This window comes from Anticarsia gemmatalis, chromosome 2 (assembly GCF_050436995.1).
Source record: "Anticarsia gemmatalis isolate Benzon Research Colony breed Stoneville strain chromosome 2, ilAntGemm2 primary, whole genome shotgun sequence".
Lineage (NCBI taxonomy): Eukaryota > Metazoa > Arthropoda > Insecta > Lepidoptera > Erebidae > Anticarsia > Anticarsia gemmatalis.
Window position 1 is genome coordinate 14210501 of NC_134746.1, and position 21796 is coordinate 14232296.

Consider the following 21796-nt stretch of genomic DNA (forward strand, 5'->3'; position numbering starts at 1 on the left):
AACGTAATATAACGTTAATATTTTCTAAGAAATCGTGTCGAAGTTCTACCGGAAACGAAACATATTTCAAATTTAAATTTCTTTTGAGATAAATTAGATATGATTTCGCGGAAAACGAAACGTAATTATAAAATGTTTTTGGATGCGACTAATGATTATTTAGGTCGATTTTCGTGTTGAAATAAATGGATTATTTCTGTGAAGATATTATAAAATATAGGTCAGAAATAGTAAGAAAATATACGAAGCAAAAAGCTGTCTCATTGCTGCATGGGTTTCCTCTTACTATGAGAGAAGAGTTAAGCCTCGAGTCCACTACGCTGTCCAAGTTTTTCAGACTTTAAAGTCTTTAAAGAGCTGTTTAATTATTTTAAGATATAAACTTAAATGTATAATACCTCCGTCTAGACCTACACAGTCATAAAGATATTGTTACACCAAGTTGCGCCAGACATAATAATTAAAATCGTGATAAAATATACGATTAAACGCAAGGAGTAGCACTTGTAACGGTAACATAATTCTTTATTTCCTGACCAATATATCAAGACCCCTGCTTTAAAACCAACTTTAGAAGTCACTAGGTCATAAAATAATGGTTGTATCTCACTCTTATTGTTTACACTTGAGAAAAACATTCGCTTTTCGATAGTAAATTGCAATGGCGTGCATATACTCTGTCTTTGTCGCACACGTGTGTTTTGTATCTTTCTGTCTCTTTCTTTAAAGAAATGCAGTTTTCACTGTTCGTCACGGAGAGTGCTCATATAAATTGGTTGTAGTTAGGAAACGCCGGGGTATTTTTTAGAAGGTAATGCCTGTTTAAGAGGGGTTTTTTGCCAAGTCCCGTTACCAGACGATGCAGGGTTTAATTGTACGATTGGAGATAGAAAGTATATCATTATTGTAAGTAATTTAGTCGGTTGTGTTTATCATGATTTTGTACGTATATTATGTGAAATTATCACATAATAAAAGCCTAATGTGCTATTTTTAAACAATTCTTGACATAAAAGTGGACATACATATCACGAAAAATTACAATTATGCCTAGTTTCATTACTCCTGAATAAATATCGGTTATAAGAAGCAGTTTTCATACATTAGCTATGACTTTATCCATTGGTTATGTTATCTAACACTTATCCATAACCTGCAAAACTCACTCAACCCTGAATCTTCATGTTTTTGACACACGCCTAAAAACACCTAGAAGCGTAAGTAGAGACGCCTCTTACTACGATCTTTACAAACTGTTTTTGATTTCTTTTATTTAATGTACTAAATTTTGTTTGTTTGTTTGTTTGTTTGTTTGTTTGAACGCGCTAATCTCAGGAACTACTGATCCGATTTGAAAAATTCTTTCAGTATTAGATAGCCCATTTATCGAGGAAGGCTATAGGCTATATAACATCACGCTACGGTCATTAGGAGCGGAGTAGCAACGAAAAATGTTACAAAAACGGGGAAAATTTGGACTCATTCTCTTAGGTGACGCAAGCGAAGTTGCGCGGGTCAGCTAGTTTCATATAAAATATCAAACTCGATACTCGATAGTACCGACTGTAGAAATAGAGAACGCTACTTGTTACAATCCCTACAAAATTCTGCTTCATACAGTATCAATATATCTTTGTATGTTTGTAAACTCATACAGAAGTAGTTTTTTCATACAAATATGATGTGCTTGTGCAATGTTTGGTTTAGATAGCGTGGCCCTGTGGTTATCAAAAGCACTCGTGGTGGTATTGTCCTTACGATTCAATGCGACGCTCATTGTGGATTGTGGAATATTACCTGTAAACCAGCTTTTTGTTTACTCTCGTTTACGTGGAAATTGTTGTAGATTAATATGAACCTCACCGGTTGGTAAACGATCTGTGGGTTAAGCAATCCTCGGCGCGGTCATTCCATAGATGGATGACCGCATAGTGGTATTTGAGATGGGCGTCTCCGTGCTTCGGAGGGCACGTAAAAAGTCGGTCCCGGCTGTTGTCTTCTAAGATAACAGTCGTTAAGTCATGTCAAAGGCCTCTCGGGCGACTTGAACAACTTTGACACTAGGTTGACCACTAACCATACGACGAACGAACGAACGAAGTAATAATAAATTGCTTTGTGTAACCAAAATTTGAGCCTAAACGTTTTTGAGACTACAATTCAGCCCGAAAGGCTTGTAAACGACTACTATTTTATTTTTTTTTAGTTTAGGAATTAGAAATTAATGTGACAGCAATTAAAAATAATCAAATGTAATAATTAAAGATTTTGAACAGGAATTGAACCCACGACACCCAATGTAAATTCAGTAGCCAAGGTACACTTCAAAAATTTCATTTTCTTGTTAAATATTTCTCGCTATCTTATTAGGAAATGCCTTGTTAATGAAACACTCAAAGCCAATTAAGAATTCATACAAAAACTTACAAAATATACAGTTATCCAGATGTTGACACCATATCCCATACAATAAATGGCAATGGCATGTCAGGCAAAAAATTGGCCAAAAAATTGGCCAAAAAAATTGGCCATAAAAACTTTGTTGTCGTAATATTGGCATGCCTGGCGCCATTCTATGGTTCCTATTAATGACATGGGTTGTAGGTGGGGTTTAGTACTACTAATAATATATTTTGTTTGTTCACAGGTAAGTTCCAGTGGTTAGCATGCACGCTGGACGTTTCTTCAACATAGATTAAGAATCATCTCAAAACCACACTACATTGGATACAAGGGTACATTAATTTTATTCATAATTTAATTTAGGCTTTCAATAATTAACTAAGGTAAGGGATTTTGAAAAACCTTACTAAAGTTTGATTATTGAATTCATCTCATAGCTTTAATACTGCTATTTGGTGTTGCCATGGCAACGCATATTAACAATAATTTGTGCGATCCACAAATAATTGTTTCGAGTCTGGTTGTCCTTTGTAACAGTCGTTTGTATGTTTGTAAAAGTTCCCGCGACACAAGAGCAATGGAGAATGTTACTAGGTATGCCAAATCGCTTTAAATTTTGACACAGTATGGCCTGTATGTATACATATAAACTAGTTTTTGTTTGAGTCAAAAATACCGAATAGTTTTGATTTTATAAGCATTCAAAGTTTCGAAAAATATCGAGTCCCGCTAGCAGCCGCGTGAGCGGCTGTGACGTCATACTACATTGCCGTGCCGCGCGGGCCGCGTCCCGCTTAGTATTTTGGTAGTCTTAGTATAGCTTGCGTAGTATTTTGTTGTATTTTCGTCCGCTTATGTATAAAATAACTTATAATAATAGTAAATACTATTCGATTAATAAAATGGATAAAGGATTTGAAAAAGGGCAATCGGATAAACTACCTAAAATAAATGGAATAATGGTTGCGAATTATTTCGTGAAACGAATAGAGGTTTTGTTGCCTCCAAAATCCTACTTAATATTATAAATGTGAAAGTTTGTGAGAATGTACATATGTATGTACGTATGTACGTATGTTTGTATATGTATATATTGTATGTACGTATGTATGTAAGTATGTACGTGTGTATGTATGTACGTACGTATGTATGTATGTACATATGTATGTATGTAGTTATGTACGTATGTTTGTATATGTATATATGTATGTACGTATGTATGTATGTAAGTATGTACGGATGTTTGTTACTCTTTCACGCAAATTTGACTGAACCGATTACGATGAAATTTGATAAATAGGTAGCTGAAGACCCAGAATAACACATAGACTACTTTTTATCCCGGATTCCGAAGGATCGGGATTTACGCGGCAAGGGTTTCCATGCGGACGAAGTCGCGGGCCGCTTCTAGTATATTATACATATAAGTACCTAATATGTTAGATATTTACGATCACTGCATATTATAATGAAACAATTTTTAACCGAAATAATCGCGAACTTATTGATTTTACATTTTTCCTGCCACAGTAAAATCAATAAACTCGCGATCAATCCGGTTAGAAATTGTTTCATTATAAGATGAAGTTATTTATTATTACTTATGTACTTACCTACATAAAATTAAATTACATTTAGGCACAACATATGATTTCCTAGTATTTGAATTGGACATTTTTAAAAGTATTTAGGGATAATTTCAACGCATTGAGCGCGCGACCGCAAGCGGACTGTGTGAGCCAGACTGAGCAAGTGTAAAGTGACGTCACACCGTCACCGAGAGCTAGCGTCGTGCGGTTACAACTTGTTTTACTTATAAATCGAAAACTAATTGCCGTATCGAAGTAATTCTTTCACCAGTATTTTTTATTTTTAAACGAGAATATGGAGTGCTAAAAATCAAAATTAGGTAACATTCTCCATTCTTAGAGCGGGAGTTGTATTTTTTAATAAAATAAGAAATATAAATAATAGACATTAGCGAAGTCGCAATAAAATAACTTAAATCCTGTATTTATTTTCCAATAAATACAAAAATAAGTATACCGCCACAAAAATAACCTGTTTGGAGTGGCACTAGGGTGCAGTCTACCGGTGTAGTTAGATCGTGAACGTGGGAACTAAGACTAAGAGACTAGATATATAGATCACATGTAGATTATAGAATAAAAAAGTGATTATCGGACACACGCGACTTAGAACCCCTTTTTGAAATTTTAGGGTATGTTTTTGCTTAAAAATATAACGTATAGTGTTTCCGGGTTTGAAAACCATCTTTAAGGTAAATTGTATATAATTTGTTAAACGTGAAAGTGTAGCTTCAGTTTAACTTACAAAATTATGGTTAATGTCAAAGTCAGCTGGGCCAACATTTAAAGGAAAAGTATCCCTCCTTAATAAACCTAAACCTGCAAAACGAAACTTAAAGCCACCAAGATTTCAAAAAACAATTTTTAAAAAATAAAATGTGTTAGGTGGCTATTTATGCCTAGGAATCGAATACGGGACTCCACCCCATAATCTGAGTAGAAACTGACGGTTAATTAACGTTATCTGACATTTAACCAACATCAATTAATCATGGATACGCCTTTCACAGTTACGGATAGTAAAAAATAGTTTAACACCGACATATTACTGTTTCAATTATGCAAGTTAGGTTAGGTTAGCATACGGATTAAAAACTAACTAATTTCGAAGAAAAAACTTGCAAAACGCCACCCCAAACACTAGTTTTTCATCTAATTAAATTATTATAAATGCAGAGGTTTCTAAGAATTCGAAAGGTTTAAGTAAATTTAGCACACATATAGTTAAGAACCTGGATTAATACATAGGATGTTTTACCCCCCGAAAATTTCCACAGACGCTGTTACGATCAAGACTTAGAATAAAATAAAATGAAATCGTTTTCTAGAGCCTATTTCGTAAAAGCCTTAAAAAGTGTGTGTTAATGTGTACTTTACACATTAACACACACTTTTTAAAGCTTTTAATAGCATTGCAATCGATTACTACACTAATTATGACCGGATTAATTCCCTGTCAACAAGTTACTCAACAATTGCCCAATAAACAAACAATAACGCCAAAAATACACATTTCCTCACTCGAACTCGTCAAAACATCCACAATGGAAACACAGAAATTTCTCGAACTTTTCCTCAATTTCCCTTTAAAGAACAAACGATAAATATTTTAGCAATACGGAGAATAATAAAACATATAGTATGAATCCATTCAAACTTTCGTTTACCACACCTAACACACACTAGCGCGAGGTGCACTTGTGTGTAAAGTGCATAGACGTTCCTGTTGGTGACGCACACAAGTGCACTTGTGTGTAGTGCGCCTGCCTGTGTGTGTGTAGGAAGAAAGTGCATTCTGGTTGCATGGCCGGCTAGGCGAGGGAAACTTGACATTATAGCGACGGCTACACATTGTGTGGGTAGCCGGGATCGATCCGAAGACGCCCGGTGCTATTTTTGTACGGACTTTCCTTTTCTATCAATATTGGATGGTTGGTTCCGAGTTATTGTGGGCATTGCGTGTATCAATTTAATATAACGTAAGCAGTAATGTTTCACTAAGACTTACACGCGCTCATCTTTAAAACTAAAATGGCTCTAGCTAAAAAAATCAGTTTCATGAAAATGATAATTTCATAAATTTTTTCCCTCTACTATTTTTCCTTCCTGTACATCGAAATTATGGAAAAAATTACACGTGTCGAAACAATCAGAAAGCATACATTTCTCTCTAAACGTCACGCACTACACACAAAACACAACATTGAACATATCTGCAATCGTGAAAAACACAATCTTAAGACAGGCATCCCGTGTCGGTGCTGTTGTGTGTGTCAGTCATGCGCTTGCGCAGCCCACTGCACTTGCACTAGTAAACTTGAAACAGTTCTGCGCGGTTATTACGTTTCCCTTTCACGAGGGTACTGCTGGTGCCGATATTACTGGCCGAGGCACTATACGCTAGCGCATGGGAAAATTATGTAAGGAATTGTGGGACGTTTTGTTATGTTTTCTATGAGTTTTTTGCAAACTCATTGAATGTATATATTTACATAGATTACACAGTATGTCATACATTAATGAGAAGCGCAAATAGCATATTTTAAAAGAAATAAAGCATTTTTATTCATCTTTTAAGCTACTTTGATGAAGTTGCTTTCTTTTGCAGGGTATTGAGAAAGTGATCGGTGCGCTTTACACTTGGTGTAGCGAACACCGGATTTGAATCCCGACCTGTTTATAAGTGCTATTCTATGGTTATTTGTATGTTTGTAAGCTTAAAACATTCATAGTTTCGTACAGACAGAAAGTAGGAGATTTGTGAAACATATTACTACTACTTTATTATTACTACTTCTTATTTTCTTTATTTAATGTTAAAAGTTCCTCCACAGTAATTATATTTGACATTATTTGGATCAATAAAGCTAACAATTTGGAAGTCGACAAAGGGACTTAGGTCTCGGTAATTAGGTGTCTACTAGACCTTCTGGTCTGACAAGTCTAGACTTAGACCTTGAACAGGCCTTGTAGCAAAATCTTAGAACACTATTCTCGATGTTGGCGGAATATAACAGTTATCGTGAGACTGTTTGTCTGTTTGTTCGAAAGATAATCAAGCAGCAATCAAGTGAATTTGATATTTAAAATATCTTTTAATAGATTCTTATCAGTGACGTAGCTTCATTTCTGTAAATAAATTACTATGGCTATTTTAGTGGGTTCACTATTTATAATTTTATTTAACAGACGGCATTGCTTCTTCGGTAGCTTTCTTAAAGTTATCATTCCAAAATAAGTTTACATTGCTACCTTAGTTACAGCTATATCTCTGCTTTAAGTCACACGGCATCCCATTACTTCACCTGCATTTAAAGATTTCCCAGGTAATAAAGTATAGTGATAACCCAATTACGTGAATATCCTTAGTAGATTCGATTGAAAGAGTAACATACATACATCTATCTCAAACTTTCTTATTAATAATTGTAAGATATACAAGCAGTGTCGTATGATATGTCTAGTATTATAAAATAACAGAGAGTTTGTAGGACGTTGTGTTTAGTTCAAACTAATACTTGTTGAGAAATTCTATAGACACGTGTCTACGTTGCTATTACAAGGTCTTGAAAATTTCTTTTTCTTCAGGAATATAGGAATATTTGTTTTATTCAACTTTAGGCGGTGATAAGTATATTTCTTACAGAACTTTACACCCTTAAAAAAGATTAGGGTCGATTTCCTGATTAATTGACTACCAAAAAAAATTTTTTTTTTTAATCTCGAAAGATACCAGAAGATCCGAAACTCGGTACTTAAATACAGAAAAAAAACTGTGATGTCTTAATTTTGATGTAAATACAACTGATTTGGAAAATAGCTTAAATTTTTGCTCATAGAAACCATGTGTCTACCTAAAGCTCTACGTTATAGAGTTGATATATAACTTGAAACTGTCAAGTATAAAGTAGGGGTGTCATTTCGTCTCGCCCTTGTCTCACTTCACACTGCCTAGGAATACCACAAACTTCTCTATCACTTTTATAGCCTACGACTACCGTACGACTTTCAACCCTTTATACAAACATAGTATATAAAAATACTTTAAAATCACACACTACATTACGATCAAGCATCGAAAGTTTGACATTAAAATGTCACATTAAAAATTAGTTCCTCAGGCATCCGCTAGGGGCGCTGATCAGTTTTTCATACAGTCAATAAGTTGATGTACTTGAAAATTAGTTCCAATGGCACCCACTAGAGGCACTGACCTATATTTTTCACATAAAATTATAGGTGGTGGTAGAAAATCTACTGTTTTTATGTAGAGTGGTAGTAACGAACGATACTTGCTACGGTCTCTATAAACTATTATTGCTATGCATTCATACATCTTGTCATACGTGCCCACTGATTACAAGTACTAAGCGCATCCTGCTCGAATGAATGGCTAGTATTTGCAGGTTATATTGCCAATTAGAATTCCTGTTTAAGATGAATCTATTTTTAAGATTTTTACTAGTTTTTAGAAGCGTCTCCCAAATAAAAAGAATTGTACAAATCACTCAAACTTTGTTTTAGAGATTAACGAAAGCAAATGTCTTGAACGGAAATAAAAATAATACGGTCCCTAGTCTTAAGTATCATATGGAAAATTATATCTATGAGTGCTTGTTTAAATTTCAGTCGTGGATTGTAAAATGGCCGGTAGAACAGATAGTCCTGTGGGTTCCTTGTTGCTAGGGAGTGTTAGACCCTTGCAATTGTGATCATTAGTTTATATGATTAAATGGGATAAACTACTTCGTCTTAGGACAATTTGTTGAAAGACATGTTATTTGACTGTCAAGCAAAATAACTGTGCATTTTTGTATTATAATAGGACTAGGAAGAGAGATAACAAACTTTCATTTAATAAGTACTGATTATTGTTGTCAGTAACGCCAGTTTCTACGTAACGAAAATACTTAACCAAAAATAGTTCGTTTGTAATCCGCTAGGGGCGCTGATCAATTTGGCGTATAAAATTTCTAGACATCAGCTCGGTAATGATCGGATATCTCATCTCATTTTTGACAGATAGTTTCATACACTGTCATTTTATCTGACAGTTATCCGGCTTTAAATAAAACTACAGAACAGTTTTAGTACATTTTCGCTTAGATCACGCCACTTGCGACAAGATGTTCGGTATCGGCTATATCGCCGGTTTCGTGCGGCTGTCAATTACTTGCTTTTCCCAACTCGTTCGCACGCTCGAGTTTTTCACCGAGAACAATGTCGTCACAGTTTCCACTTTCGTTTTCACTGATGGACGGTGATCCGACGCAAAAACACCCAATGTAACATGCTATGTACTGCCTGCAATCTATGTAGTATTGTTTCCTTTTATTTGCGTCTAGATTTAAAGGCAATCGAGACCAATCATAGGTCCACATTTAACCGTTTTCAAGCCCTACTTTTCATACAAACTATTTGATGAAAAGTATCTATCGTAATAATACAGTTGTCTAAATGTTTCTATAATATGATTATACCTCCTTCACAAATTTGCCTGGCAGCCTACTACAGATTTAATTAAACTCATAGAAAATCATAGAAATTAAAATAGGTTAAGTTCAAAGTTACTGGTAGTAAACAAAAATGTTGAGTTTTTTTCTTTTCTACTTGACCCTAGTTTCGAATCTGCAATTAACAATACAAACTTACACCCTTGCTATACCTAATGCAAAGATCGTATTTAAAAGACTTTTCCCATTGTTATTAAATATAGGAAACATATCACCAACTTCATCAACTTAATATACAAACGGTACAATACTGTATCATGTTTGTTTATAGTTTTCACTCTCTGTATTTTTCTCGTGAGTGAAAATACCTCCTCCTCCGCCGCCGCTCCGGGCGCGTCGTATGCGCAGGCGAGGCGCGGCGAAGAACGAGGCGAGACGCGCCGGCGCAATGCGTGCGAACTGTTTTTCTAACAACGTAATGAGATTAGTGGATCGTGTTAGCTTTTTATGATTCAATACTGTTTTAGGTTTTATAGTTACGGAGAAATATCGTTTACTGAATGGTACAATACGTGTAACGGAAAAAGTTATAAATTGATTTTTGTAGTTTGATAAAACTTTTGTTAAGTTTGCTTAGTGGTATCCTTACATTGTTTCAGTATAAGATAGAGTCATCTTACAGTTATGCATTTATCGTTATATTATGGAAAGAAATCAAAGACTCTTGACCAGTTTGGTATACCATGAGCTAATCCATGTCATATAAGAATACAGATAAATTTGTACTTAAAGATACATAAGTTGACACAGCAATGCTAATTCTAACTCTCCTCTGATAGAGACGAGCCTATTGACGTTTTTTTTTATATGAGATTAAACGCTATTGAATAGATCAACTATCGCTAAATGTACCTCAGAAACCGAGGCTCAGTAGACTCGATCCTAGCTCATCTTAAAATGAGTAAAAACCTGCAGTAAGACTGTAATAGCACTTTTAAAGTCCTGTTTCCGCTTTCGCCTTGAAAGTAAATCGTTATCAGCAGCAAGTGCATTGTCTCATTCGCTCAGCTATCGACTGATTGTGGGTGTTTGACGAGGCGAGGACACAAACACTCCATCTGTTTGCCCTACTCCAGCTTGTTTGTTCTGTGCAACTGATTCTGTTGTTGGCAAGCGAATGATAGTGTAGCTTTAAGGATGTTACTAGGTATACTTTTTATTACTTTCGTGTGATTTGTTTCACTGGATATGGTTATTGATGATCATTTGAGGTCTTGGTTAGTTTAGTGTCGAGTATTTTGTGTTTTACATAGTTTGTCACTGTAATATTTAATGGTAAACGTTCCATTTTCTAGTATACTAAGGACTATGGCTTTATTCATAACATAGATTAGTTATAATACAACCAAATCATAAAAAAATAATGGGCAGCACTTTTTTTATAGCAAAAAAGTCGTTCTTGTTTTTTTTCCTAAATAGAGTAAAAAGAAAAGAGACTACCGCTCACTATTCACAATACCAAGCCATCCTTCCATTAAAGTCTAAAACATACAATTTAGAAGTATTTGAATACAGCATAATATTCCCATGGGCTAGTACGCGTCGACGGACGCCGGCTAAAAATACCCGCGGCAAAAAAACATAGCTCGGACCAGTCTTCCTGTGCTAATCGATGCCAATTATACCTAGGGTCCCTGTACGACAGACTCTCATAGGATCTGTCCCTTTGCTAACGGATCTTTTTAACTTAGCCCTATCATAGGTGTAGATTTGGAGTTTGACGCTATTTTCGACAGTCGGTACTACCGAGATTGACATTTAAAGTCGACTAGAAAAATTAGTTCCGAAGTTATCCGCTAGAGGCGCTGATCAAGTTTTCTTTACTTGTCACTAGATAGCCGTTTGTCGATAGTCGATAGTGGTAGAAATTCGCAGTACAAAAATCAGTGTGTGTGTGTGTGTGTGTGTGTGAGGTTTTAAATTGTAAGCTAGATTTTTGTAAAATCTCTTTGATTTTTGTATCTGTTTTTTGTAGAGTTAGGTTATTTAAAATCACTATGAATATAGGTAAAGTTAGTTTAGTAAGGAAGGTATTGATTCTGATTATATAGATTAATATATTAAGAATACTTTATCTATATATAATTCCGGCACCTGCATTTAGGCTTAGTGATATCTTCTTCCGTTATCTTTTAGACAAAATTATATTAAAAACAGATAAAAATTAAATTAGTTATCTTGTAAGACATGTAACTTTGTAGGGATCGTTGCTAGCTGTATATAAAAGACAGATAAAAAAATAAAATGTTTAGTCTTGTTAAAAATTTGTTCAAATTGCAGTAAGTGATATTCTTTGGTTTATACTTACCCTCATAAGAATATGATGGGATGTTTCTATGTTCGATAATGAAATAATTTGTATATATGAACCTGTTAGATAATTTCCCCTAGTTGAGTATTTAATTCTAAAAATATACACGATGTTCAGGAAATTCTTCAAAATTTAATACCTATCTATCTTGACTTATAAAAAACTTGTAACTAGACAAGACAAGTTCTAATAAGTTAACTAATTACATTTATTAAATAATTATTTTTCACCCTTTTCTGGGCCGTTTCCGAAATTGAGATAATTTATTCTATACTAGTTGCTGTCTGCTGGTTTTCTGGCGTTGAATATTAATTGTAACCTTGATTTTTACTTGAGAATTTGTGAATTATAAGGCCTAACTCCTATGTAGTAATGCAGAAACTACAAAACATCACATGTTACTCTATATCTTTTGATTAATTAAAATTAATAAAATTCAATTATTTACACATGAAAATTGAGCATAAAAGTATAAATAATATATATATTTTTTAAAGATATTATCCTGAATAAAACAAAAAAACTATACACCCTCCTAACATACAAATATCTGGATGCAAAAACGATTAGTATTGCGGAACGTAATGTCGTCACTGTCTCTTTCACACAAGTGGATAAACAGTAAAGTGTGACAAGGACAGGTTGTTTTACTATTCATAACCCTTGATTGTGCTGCCGTTAGCGCATCTATGACGTACATTGCAATGTGTGAGTATGTACAGTCAGCTCCAAAAATCACTGAACATATTCAATCTTTCGACACCCTATATTTGTAGTATTGCATATTATTCCATCGAGAAAACATCTGACGGTGATCGAAATAATTAATTCTACCTGATTTTGTTCATGTATTTATTCATATCTATACTAATATTATAAAGCTGATGAGTTTGTTTGTTTGATTGTTTGGTTGAACGCGCTAATTTCAGGAACTACTGGTCCGATATGAAAAATTCTTTCACTGTTAGTTAGCCCATTTATCGAGGAAGGCTATAGGCTACATATCATCACGTTACGACCAATAGAAGCAGAGTACCAGTAAAAAATGTTACAAAAACGGGGAACATTATGACCCATTCCCTCTTATGTGACGCAAGTGAAGTTGCGCGGGTCAGCTAGTAGATATATAGGGTGTCGAAAGATGGAATATGTTCAGCGACTTATGGATTTGACTGTACATATTCGCATACGTGTGCGTGCTGCGCGGGCGCACCGACTGGCAGCCTTGAATTCGTTCATCGACTGCATTTTACGACGATAACAGTTCGGAAACGCATCATACTGATATTATATTTTCTAATTGTTAATTTTATTTAATTAATTGCTTTTTGATTGCTGTTCTTATGTGAATTGGTGATATGAATGTTTTAGGGAGTAAATTAGTAGGCATATATTTTTTCTTTAATTCATTTCTTCAATTTATAATGTTGTTTCTTTAGTATAAATATGATTACCAAATAAAATATGTACCTACTTATAAGATCAGTGTTCAGTACTTAACGTCGTTTAATCCTAACATAAGCCCATCTATTTAGATTTTTTTACACTTATTAGTAACTTACATATTTCTACACCTACTCATACAGTCTCATATACAAATTTGCTCTATTAGTATATATCTGCAAAACGTTTAAACAAAATATATTCTCGTTAAAAATATTCGCATGTGCAAAGTTTCCGAACGCACCAAGATCTGCAACACCTCGGTCCCTTGCTCGAACATCTCGTTAACTATCGCCCTCTCGTTCTAACACACAGAACTCTCATACAGCTATCTCTTTCATGCGCACGCGCATAATTGGCGCCGGAGGAAGCGCCGAGAGATTGATGATCTAAGCTGCATCGATCCTTTTTTATTATTTTCTTTTAAAGTTCCGTTGGTTATTTTTACAAGCATGACTTTATAGGGCGAGATACGCTACACACTATTGTAACCCATTGCTCTATTTAGTGAAATATCTAAGATGTAGGTATAGCTTGAAAGCTAAGCTTAAAATAACTAAAAGTGAGGAATTTTCCTTAAGAAATTATTTGAAACTTTCATCAACTGAGCAGGAAAACGTAGAGAATCTTTGTTACTAAGAATAAATAGCAAATTCTTATAGGTATTTAGGTACACTGCACTTACTCGCAACTAACTGGAAAGGCGATTTCCTACAACAATCAAATTGGTAATTTTGTATAAAAATGACATAAACGCTCTTAGTGTATTCCGAGAAACTGATTTTAACAGTCAAACTCTTAAAATCAGTCTTATTTATTTCTATAATAAGAAAAACAAACCAATATCGCAACAAAAATATGCCAAAAGTAATGCACTTTCGTATATCTGCGCTTACGCATACGAATACCTTTAAAAAGGGTTTTTATTGTCATTTTCCTGTTCAAATCGCGTCAAGTTAGCAACAGCGACGCGTCGGCTTTAACGTAGCTTAATGTAGCATTGTTTAATGTGAAGATAACGCTTATCTTAATAGAAAATAATAAGATTTTGGACAGTAGTTATGTTATAAAGAGAGTGTGAATCTTGTTTGTAAACGGATTGACTAGTATTGATGTAACTTTGTTCTAACAATATATTTTGAAGCCAGGTTACGTTTTATGGGTGTGGCAGTGTTTATATAGGTTTTTGTCTCAAGCTCCTGATGAATTACATTTAGAGCGTACAATATTACTATTTAAATTATCAAGCATTGTTATTGAATGAAATAATTCTTCCATTACGAAGTGCCGACTACCTTTGTAACTGCGTCAAAATAATAGCAAGAAACCGACTCCAATTCACATCAACCAAATAGAATACTTGAGCCTCTAAATGGCAATTTTGGCCATCAAAAATGTATAGTCTGGATCGTCTGTGGGTTCGCAAGGCCGTGACCCGCCGGGGGATGCCGACGGATGCCGGGAGATGCCGGGAGATGTCGGGGGATGCCTCGGGATGCCGGGTGGTGTCTGAGATCCGCGCTTATTACTAATATCATCCCAATTTACCTTTTGTCGCGCCGACATTACGAACGCCACGCTAACGGGTTTGTCTGACCTCAGAATTTTAGAGGTCGCCCATTACAATTGTAAATTTCCCTCACGTTCCTCTTTCCTCCGCCCTCTGGACGACCTACATTTGGGAAAAATGAAAATTCTTGTATGACTCAAAGATGTTGCTTATAGGTTCTGAAAATCTGAATATTACTAGTTACAATATGTCACTGTCGATCACAAGGATGAAATAAATATTTAACTATTCCAATAAGAAATAGTCTAGTAGACTACCTTAGTTGTACAAGATTCGATTCTCATACAAAGAGATTTGTCAATAAAAAACTAGTTTTTGTAGTGTAGTTTTATCATAAATATAATTGCAATGATTCAGATCCTATTTAAGAAAAATACGGTACTCAAAGCTCTGTAAAAATATTTTCCATCTAGCCATCAAACCGAAAGTGCTAAATCTAGACACAATATTTCAAAAGCGAGCCTACGAATATGTCACACGCGAACACTAAAAGATTGGACACACTCCATTGATTCTGAATCATGCCGAAGATAACCTGAATGCCTGTAATATCTCCTGACTTTAGGCCTTTTTATAACCTAGTAAATACTTACCTTTTACATGTTCAACTTTTGTTATTGAAGTTTTTGATGGTTTTTAAATATAATGAAGATTGGAAGTCAATTTGTTCTAAGTATGATTTTTATTCTGAAAATCTCTTATTTATTCATTCCCCGTGATTCTTCTTATCTACAAAGGTAAGACGCAAACCAACAACTTCTTTTTTACCATTTCATAATTGCTTATAATCAAGAATATAGAAAAACTCACTTAAAGATAATAATGTTTGTTATCTTTGCAAATATCCCGAACATTCTAAACTAAGCAGAGCTAAGACAAAGCTTTAAAGAAACGTACTTCTATATATATACATTTACAGTTGCGACTATCTATGCTATTTCACGTTTTTACCACTACGACAAATTTATTAATTTTAAAGTCTCAGCCGTTAATTTTCCTTTAAAGCAAACTATCACTTATTTTCCTAAACAATTGCAATCATATTACCTGTACATATACTTATTAATAGGTCAGACGTATTCCCTTATTCCAGAAATACATGTAAGATTTTCCCTACAAATTGACGCGGAAGGAAATAATTCTAAAACAAATCTTCAGGAATAAATACATAGTACTATATATATATATATATATATACATATATACTTCTTATGCATTCGTTTCCCTTTAGATAGCGTTGTATAAAACTGCCTGTATAGAATCGTTGACGTTTGGTCACTAAAGTGTATATTTGTTGCACAAAATATTATTTTGTCCTGTTTCCTTTAATTTTGCAAGTGAAGCCCGTGGCTGGAATCACGTGCATTTGTTTGGATAGGGATGTAGTTGATCTCTTAGAACAAAGTTACATACACCTTAACAGACTTAAGTTCGTACAGTAATTCTAATTAGAAAATGTACCTGATTCCGTCGTCGAACCATAACGCGATTTGCTGTCGGTATATTTCTATCTTCTATCAATGTAAAAGCATTTGACATTTTAAATAACTTGAAAAGCATAGTTCTTGCAAAGGTCGGAAATGACGCTATTCAGTAGCATGATTTTCTCCTGTCAGTACTATCGAGAATTGAAAGTTTGACATTTAAAATGTAACACAAAAATAGTTCCTACGATACAGGCCAATTTTGTATGAAAATCTGATCAGCGCCTATAGCTGATCAGATTTTCATACAAAATTGGTCTATAGCTAGTAGGTTGTCGACAGTATTAGTAAGAAATCGCCTTACAGGGGCCATTGCTATCTTAATACCGGTAAAGAAACTTCGCAGTTTTTAATATATAACAAGTGATTATGAAATGACGTGTATTACACAAGCGGGGTCGTTGACCGATCACTGATATGATAGACCCCCGACCCAGCTGATAACGCCATCTTAGATTCACATTAGAACTTGTTTGTATCGCACATTTTGATAACGGTTTATTGTATGACTCGCGAATTTTATCATTTTAGCTTTAAATACATATTATACATTTCAATTAACATGACATAATAATTATATTTTTAGCCTACTATTGAGCTGAAGTCTTCTCCCGTAATGAGAGAAGAGTCACGGACTACAGGTTGTGTCCCATACATTGGCTAACCCCCGGTTTCAGAGATACCTTTAGAGGTAGTTTATTTATTCAATAGCGTTTAAACTCAACGCTAAATGTACTCAGAAACCGGGCATAAGTGCGACTTTGAATATATTGAATTATGTTTTAAACAAACTTCTTTACCGATAGAACTAGAGACAATTATAATCACACATGACTTTTAAAAGTAATAGTGTTATCTTAGGTTTAAAATACAATATCATCGAACATTTATTTATTAAATATTTAGCAAATATGTGCCTAGTAAGTAGTATCAAATATCAAAAGAAGACTTACTTATTTGATGTCAATTTTATGTATAATTTTCTAGAATATTTGTATAGTCCACTCTTTCAATTTATCAGTAAAGTACACAATAATTTAAATATATTTAAATATATACTAATATAACTCACGTTTTACGATAAAAACTGCATTTTTTGCTCAATATTTGAAGATAAACTAACTGCATCATTGTGAACTTGATTCACAAAAACATCACATAATGACAGTCAAAGGTTATCGATTTATTATTATTTTGATAATTTGTGGAAAAATTATATATACTCTTGTTTTTTCCGTATATTATCTATGGAATAGTTCTTTACATAATGATTTCTAATGTTAGAAAATATTACATATTTCAAAACAAGACTTACTTTAAACCAATATGTATAGGAATACTAAATTGTGTTTTAAAACTATGTAGATTATGACTCTACCTCTCATTTAATAACTCTTGTTTTGTATCCAGCAGTGTGACATGAGTTAAATAAATTCTAAAATAAAATTATTCAAATTATATTTCAATGAAAAATCTTTAAATCTTGCATTTAAGTAGGGTTCTTCAAATTATTATCTAAAGGATGTTTTAATCTCATATTAAATGTACAGATTCCTATTAAATTTAGATTTAATAACTGGCATAAAACATAGCATTTCAAAAAGTAGAGTTTAAAAAATCTTAAAATTGCAAACTTAACCTTAATCAGTCAAGAAACATTGTTAAAATCTCTACATATCACATCCACATGTTAAAAAGCGTGTGTGACTCTATCACATTGTTTTTATTTCTCTTTTCCAGAAATGTCACGTTAATTCGAACTTGGTGATAATCACTGTTTACCGTAGAGGCGACCAGGACGCCTGCGCGTAGAGATAACTTGTTTATCTCAATGATTTCTTTAATGAAGATAGAGTTTAATCATTATTATTGTATTATACAATACTTGGTAAAGTCATTGTGTTTGTAGAATGTAGAGGTCTTTGTTGACTTAAGAGTCAAATGAAGAAAGATAAATAACGATTAATCTTTTATCTTAGAATATTTAACAATATTTTTTGGGCGTTATTACTAAAAGAACTAAAACACACTTATTTTTATTAAACTCTACATTTTTTCAATTTAAAAAAACACTAACAAAAAAGTATACAACATTAGTGATGTTATTTAACTGCTCTACATAACTCTACATACAAAATACGCTGTGTCATTTCCTTAAAGACGTTATCGTGCATATAAACAATATTATTGCGATCTATTTTTGTAGTTAACTCTATTATCTCTACTTGAGGCAGGGCGCACCGCTCCTAACTTCGTTACTTGGACCGAGGCAGACTCTACATGCCAAAGGAGGGCAAATTAGCGAATGTTACCAATACTCTACGTATACATGTATCGTAAGATATTGAAAGACGTTGTTTTTATTTGATAGAGCAATGTGACTCTACCACAAAACCTTTATAATCAGTCATCCAATTAATTTATGTAAAGCTAAAGATTATCTAAATAAGAAACGTAACTCCCAAAAGACTCTACCAAAAATAGAGTCAGCCGTATTTAAATATCCTCAGGCCTGTATAAAATGTAAAACTAAACTGAAATAGTCTCTATCAACATTGTCATTCAGGCGCACCTCTATAATTATGCCAAAATTATGCGTCACTTCCACGTTGGCGACGACTCTATCTCTTTAGGACGAACGTGTGACATTGGCTCTAAATTCAAAGTACCTACTCTACCTATTATTGACCAGCGTAAGCTGACACATGACCGATTTAACTAGACCCCTCAGCTGTTACACATCGCTACGAGCTCAGAGAGCAAGTAACGCTGGCGTCGAGACTGTGTCACGTGGTCTGCGCGCGCGCAACTTTATTTGTAAAGTCGGTCAATGCCCCGAGCGTTAGATAAAAAAACACACAATTTGTTTACGCCTCGGTTACGCAAAACTCTGATTGTACCCTCGCGTTCCGGTTCGTGATAAATATTATAAATTGTTATTTAAGTTACGATCTATGAAATAATATCATTTAATTATGCACTCTATCTATTTCACGTTGTTTACTCCGCTCAGTGATAACACTTGATTCACAAAACGTGCCCGGAAAAGCAAATAGGCAATTAAATAACAAAAAACTTGAATCTATAGCAATATTAATTAGCGATATAATTTTCCCCGTAAATTCATTATCAGAACACAATCGCCGCTGAACGGCACACGAACCACAACGTTAATTAATCAACTCGAAAACAGTGAAAACCTGTTGGGTAACTCGGGAAATGAAGGAAAGCTCCAACACGAAAGTGGAAAAAGCTCCGACAACACACTCGCAAACACGCACACTAGCGCGGACCACGCAGACGTCGCCGCCGTCTGTGTGCAGGCACGCACACACGCGCGCCGCAGTACGAAAACGAAAGTGTCCGAGCGGCGCCGAGCGCGCCCGAAGCGAGCTCACGAAGTCAGTGGAACTCATCGTCGAAACTGGGACATCAGTCCGTAACACGACGCGAACGCCGACGGACGCGGCGCGCGGTTGCAACACAACACATTACGCTCTATGACATAACTGAAAACTGTGGGCTTGTGATTATGGTGTTTGGTGATAATAATTAAATATGATGGCTGTGGAAGCGCGTCCGGCGAGCGCCGGCCCGGAGCCACGCCGGTCGCCGGCCGCCGACCGTAGAGCGCTGAGCGCGGATAACGAGCCTCGCACCCTGGCTGCCAGGAAAGCCTACCCTGAGGAACCGATGTCTCCCAAACATGAGATGGAGGAGGACGATGCCCCACTAGACTTGACCGTTCGTAAAGAGATTACTGTATGCGATTTTGCGAGGCATTCTTTCGCCGACCCGGCGGACTATGTGAGGACACAGCTCATCCTGAGGCAGTCCCAGGACTACCTGGCCTCGGGCCGGGACTCCGGCACGGAATCAGACGACTCGGCCGAGCGGCTCAGCCCCGGCGACGACGCCGTCTCGGGGAAAGCGTACAAAAAGTCACTCATGAAGAGATACAGTAAGTTTTTATCTGATAATTATTGTGATTTACTACAAATATTTGTTTCACTTTCAACCGTTTACTACTTTGGAATATGCAACAGTTATCTTACAGCGTGATGTTTTTGTACGATGGATACAAAATAAAATGGATAAAACTTTAAAATACCATTTTGGTTTTGCAGCGATCAATCAACCAAACATAATACAAAGACATCTGAATATATTATTATAAAATATGTTTACATCGATCGATCACTTTGAATCACACTATAGTTATATAACTTATCTAAATTGTTACGAAAATTCAACTTGTATATAAAAAAGATTTTCCGTGAAACGTCAAAAGAAAGTGCTACGGCCTACGGTCGTAGCGTTGTCTACAAGCATGCTACGGACCTCGCTACGAGTGTTTTTACTTTCAGCAATATAATGATATTGTAATGAGCGGTATTGTATTGCATGTAAATATGTACATAATGTGCACAAGCTGTATTGTGCGGCTCCCTGACCTAGCTCAACGTGCATTGCGTAGGCCGGGGGTGGCGCGACCGGCTCGTCTTATACTTAAACGAAGATGTATTTAAAACGGTCATAACTGTCAATATTTTCATCACTTCTTTTGGTACATAACGATCTTTTTGAAGCGCTTCGTGGAAAGTGTTGGAGACATGAATCTCATCGTTTCAGTAAACACACATGAGATATGCGACGTTAATGTTTCCTCGTGAATAAGGATATGTTCATAAATATAGATTTTGATCTGGGGATTTCCTTTTTCATTTAACGTAACATAATTATCTTTTGTCAGCGTACAGGATACTTTATAATCATATAACATAATATACCGTTTATCCGTGAGGTACGGCTCACCTCTTCGGTATAATTTGACCAAAATGCTTTATATTATATTACTTACCTATTTGGATAACTATACATATGTATAATAAACTATTGTAATAGTCAACAATTTTCCTTCTTCCTTCTATTACCAGATATTTCAACATTCGAAGCCGTAATAAGTCAGGAAAATAACTTTTATGTATATATTTTTATTATAATATATTTTACTATAAAAGTATTGATAAAAGCCTCTTTCTAACATAGTATAAGTATCACACAATAATCTTAAAAGGGTTTCATACATTACAAATAAAAAATACCTTTTCATCAAGTTTTTAAATGAAAGGCCATTTTTTAGGCTCAAACTTAGGCCCTGTCAGTGGTACGATCGACGTCGTTTTTTACCTAGGCCGGTTTTCAGACACATTTTGTACGAGTCTAAGAATGTTCCAGACATGTTTTTGTTGGTGTTATATAAGAAAATGTCTGAGGGAAACGGCTCGCGTCGACGTCACCGTTTATAATTGTGTTTGGGTTAGCTTACCTCGTTATCAAAAGATTTCATAATAAAAACTTACAATATTGATCAAGGTATATCTAGTGTAGATGAATCTTATAGCAACATACTATAAACCACATAACTTTTAAACTATCGCGACTTGTACCCATAATTTTAGTATAAACGGATCATAAACGCG

General features: G+C 34.9%; 1 protein-coding gene across 8 annotated transcripts in view; it reads left to right on the forward strand.

Moving 5' to 3' along the window:
- Eip74EF (Ecdysone-induced protein E74) overlaps window positions 1-21796 on the forward strand; it is a 217478-nt gene that overhangs the window by 139156 nt on the left and 56526 nt on the right. For 2 of the 8 annotated variants that reach the window (XM_076134110.1, XM_076134115.1), the window contains exon 1: window positions 19734-20274. The exons of the other annotated variants lie outside the window; for them this stretch is intronic. In XM_076134110.1, the coding sequence (XP_075990225.1) occupies window positions 19872-20274 (403 nt within the window). In that variant the 5' untranslated portion in view covers window positions 19734-19871. Of the gene's footprint in view, window positions 1-19733; window positions 20275-21796 lie in introns of those variants that run through there. 8 annotated transcript variants of the gene reach the window in all.